At 37.6% G+C, this 12,614-nt stretch overlaps 1 protein-coding gene across 17 annotated transcripts in view; it reads right to left on the minus strand.

Annotated features, from left to right (window-relative positions):
• The window catches only part of macf1a (microtubule actin crosslinking factor 1a), a 171,386-nt gene that overhangs the window by 103,266 nt on the left and 55,506 nt on the right, over positions 1–12,614 (minus strand). For 2 of the 17 annotated variants that reach the window (XM_084130471.1, XM_084130480.1), the window contains exon 1: positions 9,613–9,814. The exons of 13 other annotated variants lie outside the window; for them this stretch is intronic. In XM_084130471.1, the coding sequence (XP_083986597.1) occupies positions 9,613–9,736 (124 nt within the window). In that variant the 5' untranslated portion in view covers positions 9,737–9,814. Of the gene's footprint in view, positions 1–2,431; positions 2,801–9,612; positions 9,815–12,614 lie in introns of those variants that run through there. 2 more of the 17 variants (XM_084130468.1, XM_084130473.1) reach the window with 2 other exon arrangements.

Raw genomic sequence — 12,614 nt, forward strand, 5'->3', positions numbered from 1 at the left:
GGAAGAGAGATTGGGTTAATTATGTAACACAACAAGAAAACTACAGCATCATGCTCTGTATTATTTACAAGCGTCCCTCCGGTCTTGCTTTAAATAGCCTGAATTTGTCAAACATAGAAAAGACTGTAAAATGCCAAATAATGTATTGAATGATTGATTACATAAAAATATAAAATAAATATTTTTACTTGTGGTCATGATTCAACAGAAAGCCATTTTTGTATATACACTACAGTGCAAAAAGTTTGGGGTCAGTATCCTTTTTAAAGAATCCTTCAAAATTATTAAACAGCACAACTGTTTTCAACATTTTAATAATAAAAACAAATGTTTCTTGAGCAGCAAATCAGCATATTAGAATGATTTCTGAAAGATCATGTGACACTGAAGACTGGAGTAATGATGCTGAAAATTCAGCTTTGCCATTACAGGGAATAAATTACATATTTTAAATTTGTAATAATTCACACTATCACCGTTTTTACTGTATTTTTGATTAAACAAGTGCAGCCTTGGTGAGCATAAGAGACTTCTTTCAAAAACATTTAGAAATCCTATTGACTCCAATCGTTTCAACAGTAGTACGTGTGTATTTCATTTTCTATATGTTTTTATTTTTATGTAATGTCAACACCAGGCTATTTTCATTGCAAGAACACACTAGTTTAAAATACAATGGCAAATACAAACAATACAATATACAAACTGGTGAAACATTTTTAAATCCTAGAAATAAGTTTTGGTATAAAACCTTTTAGAAAGTCATTAAATCCACAATATAAAACAAATTTCCGACAGGCAAATCAGGTTATAGCAGTACATCAGTAGCTACATTAGCAGAGGTTTGGTAAAATTGGAAACTAGGCTGAAAGTTTAAAAAAAGACCAGTTAATAGGTTCATTAACATTGTCAACTGACCTACATTCTCCACAACTATGTAGAATGTAGGAGGTTGACAAAGTCACACATGAATGCAGGCTCAGAAAACCATGTATGTTCAGGTTGATACAGACAGGGTGATGTTGCATCATACCCTATGTACCTAAAACTGCACAAATATAATGTATTGAATGCTATCTATGTGCTATCAGTGTATGTGGTATGATAACAGTCCTGATATGACACCTGATGCAGTGGATGCCGGCATGGTCTTAATACAGTGCAAACAAGGAATTATGGGCAGGAAGTTTTAAATCGAGACATGAACTTCTGGTCTCTAAGGTATTTATTTTTGTTTCTTATTCTAAACATGCCAGACTAGCGACGCAGCCAAGCAAAGAATAGAAATTGATCAAACAGCCCTGTTGTTCTATGAGTTCATTACACGCCTTCTTTATCGGCCTCTTTCTACTGGCCTCTTACTGTGAAGCTGAAGTTGACGTGGTTACTATGGAGACATAGCAATACTAAGCAACCATGTGGTGCAGACGACCCACTTCCTCTGATAAGCACATACACAACATCCTACTCAAATTTACAATATATATATATACACATGAAAATACATTACAACCCAACAAGGTTTTATTATAAAATGGACTATTTCAAACATTTCTGATAGATAAGTCACATCTGAAGCTGCAAAATGTAGATATGTGTGTAAAATGTAGATGTCACATGCATTATCACAGATTCTGTATAAATATATTCACCATAAAGTTCTGTGAATAAACTATATGAATAATATTAAAGCATCAAATAATGAGAAAAATATTGTACGCTCACACCTACAGTATAACCTATCTGAATAATATAGATGTGAGCATGCAATATTTTTCTCATCTGACACTTTTATCCAAAAGTGATCCATCCATCCATCCATCCATCCATCCATCCATCCATCCATCCATCCATCCATCCATCCATCCATCCATCCATCCATCCATCCATCCATCCATCCATCCATCCATCCATCCATCCATCCATCCATCCATCTTGGGAATTTGATCTGACTTTTGAACAGGAGTTGATACCTTCATGAGTACAGGAAACAAACCTTTCTTTTGGCTTCTCACATAACGCACCCACTTTTGCGTTTTTGGATCTATTATTTCAAGCGCATTGAAGCACGCACACACACACACACTATTGCAAAAGTATCTTAAAAAGAAATAAATGTGTCAAGGTTCTTCTTAGAGAGACTTAGGGCTACTCCCTTTTTTCCTGTGACAGTCACACAGAGGCACATTCTCTTGTTTCTCAGTACAGTGAGTCATTGTGTGTTGTTTCACACACCCTGCACTGGGCAAACATGTTACAGAAACTCACACCTTCATGTTCACAGTCACAATCCACGTGGGCTCACACACCGAGCATCACGACAAAAGTGGACAGGCACATATCAGCAAACACCACATCCGCTGACACACAAATCACAGTGTCCATGTGACTAGGTGACGACATACGCACAGGAACACAAATAGAAACTGACCTGCGCAGCACATGAGCGCGTGCAGATGAGCATTCAGGCTCCTTTCGGTGCAATATTCAGGCCACATTCTGTTGGTGACTTATTCCTTTTGCAAAATGATCTACCTTCTCCTTCGTCTTCGTGACATGTCTCCGAGTGTGGTGTTTTGCACCTTTAATCCAAACGCACACTGGCTGGAATCTGAAATCTCTCCTTCAGAGTTGAAAGTAAAGTCCACAGTTGAGATCAAAGGCATAGATATTTTCACTTCCTCCTTTTCTATCTACAGCTCCCACGTTCTACCTCCTCGCTAGCTGGTCTTCCTATTTGCTACCATTTCAAAGCTCAGCTTGAGCAAGCAGTTTGGCTCACACGTGCATGTCAAACTCTACAAGAGCTCCTCCTTTCACTACTAATAAGGACTGACGCTCCCCTCCTCCCTTTAAACCTCGGTTACTCTTGCTCTCTCTCAGAGGTTAGATCTGTCGTAAACCCAGTAAAGAGTGCAGTCCTCTCCACCTCTCACTATCTCACAATCCGTGGTTACTCGATTTCCTCCGGCTGAATGAAGAACATTTGTGCAGCAATCTTTCAAGAGTCTCTGTGCACTCAGAAAAAGCAAGCCAGCAAGTTAATTCAAAGGTCCATATCATAAAGAGTCTTGTGACGCAGGTTGACAAGGTCCAATCGAGCAATAAACAAGTGAATGACGAGCTGTTACATCATCAGCATTCCCTTGGCAGAGCTCTGCATGTGTATAACAGAACTGAGGGAAAAAAGACTGAAAGTGAAAGAAAATGAGAGTGAATGTGGGGGAAAAGAGGGAGATAGACAGAGGTATCCTGGGGACTTTTTGGGATTAATGAAAACAATGGAAAAGTCTAGGGCTGCATGATAATGGTTAAACTAATAATCACATTACTAATGTGCACAAATTAAGAAAAAGTTAACAACTTGTATGTTTATTTGACCTCATCTCTCTACATTATGAAAACTGGTAAAACCTTAAAGAAGCAGTGAAATTCCTAATATAAATTACAATCATTCCAAACTATGTAAATGTTTTTCCAATAAAACAACAACAACAACAAAAAAAATGTCTATTGTATCTCAGTTGCATAAGTGCATTTATTCAGCAACCACAGTTGCAGACAATGAGGTCAAGATTCATGTTTGAATATGCTGCAAATACTGCAGACGATTATGCTTTGATAATTAAGAGATGCAGAAATCGTGATCACAATTAAACTATGATTAATCATGCAGCCCTACTAGTTATGTAGTTCAATCTCCAATTGTCAGTCACTTGATCACACACTGCAGAAACGGGGTCCTTTTGCTGTGATCACAAACGTGAGTCAGCAAAAACAGGCAGTGAAGTAACTACCGCGATACTACGCATGATCTCATAAAGCAGCGACAAACACAGAGCCACAGTCAATGTGCAGGCAGAAGTGAGCTGATATCCCAGTCTCGCAGTGGAACAGGTCTGTAAATCCCTGCGAGGATGCTGAAGGCAAAGGTCCTGATTATCCTTAGAGAGCACAATGCACACCTGGTCCATCACAAATGTTCACTCACAATGCAATTACAAGACAGCTGGGGCTCTTCTCTCATTCCTCCTTCCTGAAGGTATTTCCATTAGTGGTCCTTTCACTTATACCATCTTTGTCTTTTCCTCTAGCAAATTTTGAATGAAATCCTTTCCCCGTTTCTCATCAGTTTTTTTGGAGACACCGTTGTTCGGCTGCTCTCTCCTCCTGCGGCCCTCTGAACTATAAATATCAGGCAGAGCTTGCACTACTAATGCCACACAGAGTGCTTATCCGTCTCTCTCGCTCACTCTCCCACCCTCTCTTTCTTCGTGGTTATCACGTCTAATCTCTCATCAGGTCCGATTGGACAGAGCTCCCTCCTCCGTGCGTTTTCTGAGCCGAGTCTTTCTTCTCTTTCTTTTATTTTCATTTTTAGATTTGCGTTACTCACTCCCTCTCCACGGTGGCGCTCAGAGACTGGCACAGCTCGTGTCCTCTTCTCCTCGCTCCCTCCCTTACACACTACTTCTGTTCTTCTCCATTTGTGTTTCCACGTGAACAACAGAGTCCAATACATGGGATTCTGGGAAACAGGGAATGACGTACCCACATTTCAAACTAAACGCATTGGAATCAGAAAAAGGACAAGACCCAGGCTCTTCATATTCTGTCTTTGGATAATCCATGCTGATCTCCCCTCCAGCCAGCCCACTTCATCCGATTAGTATGATATTACATTTGCGCTCCTTGTGACCACAGTTCTCTAATGAGTGAACCTTGTTAGCACAGTAACATCTGGAATAGTGGTTGACTGACACACACACACACACACAGACTTTTTTATTATTACTTATTTGTTTTCCAGCAAGGATGCATTAAAGGGGTGGTTGAGTGTGATTTCACTTTTCTAACTTTAGTTAGTGTGTAATGTTGCTGTTTGATCATAAACAACATCTGCAAAGTTACAACACTCAAAGTTCAAAGCAAAGGAAGATATTTGCTTTTAAAGAAAAGGACTACAACAAATGGCTGGTTGGGACTACAGGACATTTCTCTTGGGTTAGTGACATCACTAACCCTAGAATTTACATAAACCCCGCCCCCGGGAACACGCAGTCCATGTTGAGAAGAGGAAAAGTTGTTGTATAAGAGTACATTTGTGAGTCAGCTCAAACTTTAGCATCCATCTTTTCACATGCAATAGAAAGTCACTCTGTGTGCATCTCACAACAGTTCATACATGAGCAATTTATAGATTTATCATGACAGAATATCCTAATTGAATATAGTTAACTCCACATCAGCAACATAAATTCATCAACTAACCATTCAGAGACGTCCTGTTGCATTCTACATGTTGTCACTTCTTCTTGAGTCTCTCCATCCTTATCTGACTCCGTTTAACATTAAAGGCAGAACAGTTTCTGTCATTTTAGTGTGTCTGCGTGAGGTAATAGCAGCTGCTAACAGACATGAGCTCTTGAAACCCCACCCTCTGCAGCAGCTCATTTGCATTTAAAGGGCCAGGCACAAAACGGTGCGTTTTTGCAAACCCTCAAAAAGTGACAACTTTAACTTGCTATATAAAAATATCTGTGGGGTATTTTGCGCTAAAACTTCACACACACACTCTGGGGACATCATAGATATATTTTACATCTTGTGAAAAGGGCATTATACCACCCCTTTAAATTGATCAAAAGTGAGACTAAAGACTTATAATGGAAAGATTTATAATGTAATGAGCACCAAATTAGCATATTAGAATGATATCTGAAGGATCATGTGAGACTGAATTGAAGACTGGAGCAATGGCTGTTGAAAATTCAGCTTTGGCATCACAGGAATAAATTATCTGTAATAAATGTGTGTGTGTGTTAAATATATTATTTAGAATTATATTAATATTTCACAATAATACAGTTTTTACTGTATTTTGATCAAATAAATGCAGTGCTGATGACCATTACAATACCATTAGTCATTTACAGTGTGTGTAATTTCATAAGCTTGTGTGAATACCCAAGATTTGTACCTAGTTAAGTTCAAATTTTATGATAGCGTTTTAGCAGTGAAAATATCACAAACACATGCTGTTTGTACTAAATACAGCATAATATCATAAGGCAGAAGAGGTGAAAGCTAAATGTTTCGTGCAGGACCATTCTCAGGGATAAAGAGCTGCTGGGACTGTAACAGTAAGCCTCTGCATGAGGAGCCAAAGCACTAATACACATTAAAACAAAGTCTATTAGTCTTGAGGTGTAGTAGTGGGATTCAGACAAGCATTGACTTAAGAGGACACTGGGATTGATGGATGACAGTGGACAGAACTCTGCATGGAGTTTGTTTTGGATTTGTGTACCAAATAAACCACCGATTTGAGGTTTACCGCAATTGTATTAACACATAATTGAGTATAACAGCAAGGACAAAAAGGCGGTTACCAGCACAAACCAAACACAGACAGACACATACAAAAGCTAATAACGGAATGCGCCCAACCCTGGTGCTTTACCCACACCCATGTTCTGCAATACACTTCCTGCTGTAGCTAATAATAACCTCTGTGGAGCAGTGTTGCTTCTCTTTCTCTGTTCAATCTCTTCTCCACAAGCAGGCTACGACTGCTAGCATAGAGAAACAGACCGTGACCCATCGCTTGCTCACCCTCATACAAATATGCATGGGTGCAAATCATCCAAAAGAACAGCCTCCCAGGCTGACTGTCCCACTTAGACATTTCCACAGATCAAGCCGCATGAGAGTTACATAAGTACCAGTCTGTCTGACAGACAAACAAGATTTGGCCACCTCAATCAAACTCTGCCCAAAGGTTGTCACGATACCTTAATCTCATTTTACGGCTAAAGTGTCACAATAATCCACCATGATTTGGATAAGCTGTTTTATATATAGAATGAGATGGGTATTCTGGTTATATTCTGGTGGGCAATTACACAGATGCACTGATATCATTCTGGCTCAAGAAACCAATAATTATTTTGATGTTATGGTCAATAACCGAAATAAACTAATTCTATACAATTTTGTCTAAATAAAGTATAAATAAAAATCTTAACAAACACATTTTTAATGCAACAAGTTAATTTAGACATCACAACATTATAATGCACAGTATGAAAAAAAATTATATTAATTTTGAGATTTGCAAAAGCATACATTTAACATTGTTATTAGGGTTTAAAAATATTAACTTTTAATTGAAAATACAAAATATTTACCAACATATCAAATATTAACTTATTCACACACTACTGTTCAAAAGTTTGAGGTCACTAAGATTTTTTTTTTTATCTAAAAAAAAAAAGATAAAATTGGGGTTTTGCCAGATGAGTTTATCTATGTGTCATCTTTTTACTCTTTTAATTCTGTTTATAACCGTTTTAATTTTCTTTGCTTTTATTTTGTGATTATTTTAATTCCTTTCTGTGTAAAGCACTTTGAATTACCATAGTGTATGAAATGTGCTATATAAATAAACTTGCCTAAAAAAAATTATACTTTTATTCAGCAAAGATGTATTGATCAAAAGTGACAGTAAAGACATTTATAATGTTACAAAAGATTTCTAGTTTTGTAATAAATACTGTTCTTTTGAACTTTCTATTCATCAAAGAACATTGAAACAATATTAAGCAGCAAAACTGTTAATAACAAGAAAAAAAAAAAAATCTTAAGCACCAAAATCAGCATTATAATGATTTCTGAAGGATCATGTGACACTGAAGACTAGCATAATGATGCTGAAAATTCAGCTTTGCCATCACAAGACTAAATTCAATTTTAAAATAGATTAAAATAGAAAATAGTTTAATATTTTTGTACTAATACTTCACAATATGACTGTTTTTACTGTATTTCTGGTCAAATAAATGCAGCGTTGGTGATCATTATAGGCTTAATCTAACTGACCCCAAACCTTTGAACAGTATTTAAAAGCAATCTGTAAAATTGGCACAAACAGATCCCAAATACAACACCAAACATTTACAACACCATACTGTTCAAAGAATCGTGTAATGCCACCAGGTTTTAGGTAATGTGATACTGTACTAATGTGGCACTGTGCAACACTATCGTGCCCAACCCACAACACATCACTCTACATTGTCCCCATTTGACTTGATCCTTCCTGACTGATGGAAATCACCAATAATGCTCACCAGGACATTTAACATTACCCAGGGCAGCCTCTGTCCTTCACCCAAAGCTCTGCAGTCAAAGTCTAAACTAGTCTCATACTGGTGCAATATTTACAACAGTCTTACTGTATGTAATGTGGCATGTGACAGTGAGCCGACTGCATAAATTACAGCAGAGCTATGTAAAGTAATGTTTACATTACACGTCAAAGACAAATTCTGTAGTGACAGTTTAACACTGTGTAAAGCTCATGATTATCAGTACCGTGTGATATTGTAAAATAACATGCTGTACTGCGATACGTTGACAAGTTTATTACAACAGAGCAGACAGCACTAATATAAAAGAACCTTATAAGTGTTCGTACGGTTGTCACCTCCATACAATAAAAAGTGCATACTCTAAAAACAAAAGTTTGGCTTAAAAAATATAATAATATATAAATATATAAATAAAATGCAACAGTTTGCACATCAATGAGTTTAGACAACTTATGTTCAACCAACAAACTGCACTGAGGAACTTAAAAATGTGTGTTTATGCTACAAATTATTAAGCTTAACTTAAAATAAGTTCCAAATATTTTTACCATAATTGAGTGGTTGGGAATTCAATTAAGCATGCAGGGAAGTGGGAACACTGCTGAATTTTCAGAAACAGAAAATTGGCCACTGAATATGAATCCCCACCTATACAATCAACTTGCTCGGATTACCTGTTCGCTCGGTCATCTTTAGCAAAAGCTACACAATGGCAAGTGGAAATATTGGTTTAATTCAGCCATATATGTTTGAACTTTGAACCAGAAACTGATACGGAAAAAAAAGAAGAGAGAATTATAGAGGGTCTACAAGTTGATGCATCAGAATGGTAATATGTAACATGTTTCCGAGTCAGCCAGATACCTTCTAAAAATCAGCATCCTTAGAAACGCTCTGAACATCACAGAAAGTCAGCGGAGAAAGTTCATCATATCATAATACATCATTATGATATACTGTATATTGTGCCCACTGTGTTAAAATGCCCACAGAGCATGATAGGATTGGTCACGTTTGTGACAGTAGGAGAGACATTCGCGTTTGAGAGACATTTGGTACACTGAAGTTTTAAGGTTAATATATGAGCAATGGCAATTTGCACATGGTTTGTCAAAGTATAAACACCACACAGATTCAGTATATAAACAACATTACTTGATTTTCACCACAGGAGGTATTTAAATTACACACATTATTCAATTTATGTATTATTATTATTTCAACAAAATTAAAACTTTGAAACTTCAAAGGTTTAATTAAATCAATAAATCAGAATTTTTAACTTGCAACCACACATTTATTTAAGTTGTGGTAATGGGTCCCCTAAGTTTCTTTTTAGAGTGCAGTCAACATATCTAAAAAGCATTAATGTAATAGGAAGAGGTGGAGCCCAAAGAGGAAACTATATCCTTTCATGGTGAGTGACAGCTAGAGTGAGAGAGAAAGAAATGTCCATTACCATAAAGACAAACAGCACTCCTGGTGTTCCGGCGCCTACGGCACAACCACACTCCGGTTGCCGTCAAAATATGAGCTGCCACAAACAGCACTGGCAAGAAGATCTCTGGATCAAAAGGGTCCATAACTTGATCTCAAACTTAGAATCACGTCTCAAACTTCAACGTAACAGCATCTACAAAGAGAATTAAATTTGCAATTCTGGTCCTCTACAATCTGCATTGCTTGGATCCTTCCTATTCTCTTCTCCTCTCTTCTTTCTATTTCTCTAGTTTCAGGCGTTAATCTCTCAAATTTAGAAATTGAGAAAACGTTTTACTTTTCTCTCCAACTTTAACTACTTTGAAAAAGTAACTGCATTGAACTGAGTCTTCCTCTCTCTCTCTCCCCTCCCTCCTCTCTCTCTGACACTCTTACTCTGAATTCCTTTCCTCTGAAACAAGTGGCATGCTTTTAGCTATCGCTCCAAGAGCCGTTATAAACCAAACGTGAACAGAGAAACGCAGAAAAACTAAAATGAGCAAAAAAGTTTCTCTTCTCTTTGTCTGCCCAGATGGCTGGCAGCTTGTCCTTCCTGTACGAGACTGTGCATCTACATTGGCGCATGTTCATGAGACGTGGATGTGTCTGTTTATGTGTGTGTATCTCTGTTGCTATGAGTAAGCGCTGCTGCTCTCTTCCATATTTACACGAGACCTTCTACGGAGAGCATCCTCTGTGAGCACTGCACTTGTCTGAGGGGGAAGAGGCAAATAGTGTTGATGGGTGTGTGGTGGCGGTTCCCGTGATCTCATTTGGGGTGAGTTACATTCACTGTATGTGTGAATGACATGAGAGCTAACTGTGCATAGTGTTACAGAGTCGTTCTGGCATCAACAGCCTTATTTGTTCCCTGAAATGCTGTGTGAGATCATAGTCCGGTGATTCAGCATGACTAAGTGCAGAATCAAACTGTAAAAACCTTTGACTGTAAATAGAAGTTTTTCAGCTGACCTCACACAGAGCACAGATGGTGCTATGACTCCAAATGCATGTCATTTTGGGTGTGCCTAAAGATGTGTGCAACGGCATGAAGCTATCAGCAGAATCGTTGTGGTTTTGCGGTGACAGGTGGGCACATTAGCAACCTGATTCACTGGAACGTGTCATACGATGTCATGTGGCCATGTGGGGAACATCCAATAATATTTCACCAGTGCTATAGTTCTGTCCAATAACGGATAACCATTTGTCGGACATCGTCTTCACATTCTCTGTTGTGTGTCATGTATTAAAAAAGTGGAAAGGGGAAAACACGAGAGAAAGGTTTTTTTTTTTACAAAAAGAAAGGGTATAGCGTGACAAGAGGAGATAAAAAAGAAAGTGACTGAGGGCAAGTGTTACAAAAAACTGAGTAACAGCTGCAAATCTGCGGCAGCAGTGTCAAACCACTCGGGCTCTGGTTTACATGCTGGTGACAAGACCTACTTTAAAGAAGTAGGAGAATGGAAACAAATTTAAAGACATAATATTTAAACGTCATAAGGTTTTTAAAAATAAAGTTTTTCATTAATTGAAGTAAAGCTAAAATAAAAACATGCACTTGATGAAAAACTTACAATTAAAAATGTATATAGATACACATGTGTATATTAGTTTTCAGAGTTTTAGTGTCAGTACTACATTAAACTACTATGTACAGTATAATGTTGAATATAATGTATAATAATGCAATAGGGGAATATTTGTGGGTCCTGATAATGCCAAATGTCTTATGATACCAGTAAAAAGTGGCCTACATTATTTTAAATATATCTAGTCAGTGACAGAGTGCAAGCATATTCGTCTAAAACAATTCTGTATTTTCAGCTTCAGACCTTGTGACTTTCACTTACTGAAATATTTCATTACAGGTCTGTGCATTTTCTACTCTAACTAGTCCTCAGAACCAGGATCCTCTCAAGCTAACAATCTGGAGACCAAAACACAGTTAATGACACATAAAGCAGCACACACTTCAATACAACAACATACTGTTGTTTCATTCAGCAACAATGCAGAAACACACAAAGGTCAAATGAATGATAATAAGAAATGCCATGGAAAGCCCAGCTCATAAGATCACGGGTGTTCCTGAAGGTCCGGTTCAAATGCTACTGGAAGACAGAAGAAACACAATGAAGTCTGTTTGCACAGTGCACAGTGCACATCTACAGGGCAAACAGTATGTGACGCATGACTTTCACAGGTAAGCTAGGGAAAGGGACAGATAACATGGAGAGACAGAGAGGAGAACAAGGAGATCTCTAGCAAATTTAAATATGACATTCAACCAGCAAACTGACAAGGTCACACTGATGTCTAACCCAGACGCACACACTGTAACCCAAAATATAATTTGGTGTCCTTGCACTACAATATGTCATCACCATTTCTGTCAAGAGTTTCTCCTCCAAATCCAACCCAAGGTCACAGGAAATGTGCTGACCGCAAACAAAAGGCAGGGTGTATGGAGAAGGCGGAAGAAATACCGCTGTGATCAAGCACATTCATGAACAATATGGCGCCCGTCACAGCCAGCATTATTTTCCTGTAACAGCACTAGTTTATCAGTATAAGTATTTAAGTAAATCCAACTTTACCAACTAACTTAAAGGATACTTACATTAAACAATAAATATAGGCTATAGCAAAATGTAAACTATAACATTGCACAATCTGCTAAATGCGAGTAAAAGGCATGAATATACAACGATATTATAAACATTAGCATCATGATTATCTGTAAAGCTAATATAAAAAAGCGCTATAAAAAATTTACTTGACAACCAATTAAGAATAAGTGGTTCATCTGTTCTTTCATGTTCTGAAAGAACATTATGGAGAGTAAACTTTATTTCTGGTCACCTTTTGAAGAATGTCTGAACACAACAAACCTCTAAATACACAAACTTAGCTAATAAATAATGTCCTCATAATGCTGGCAGTTGACTGTAGTACTAAGAAATGATGATAGGGGGCAGT

This window comes from Abramis brama, assembly GCF_963993115.1.
Source record: "Abramis brama genome assembly, chromosome: 12".
NCBI classification, from domain to species: domain Eukaryota; kingdom Metazoa; phylum Chordata; class Actinopteri; order Cypriniformes; family Leuciscidae; genus Abramis; species Abramis brama.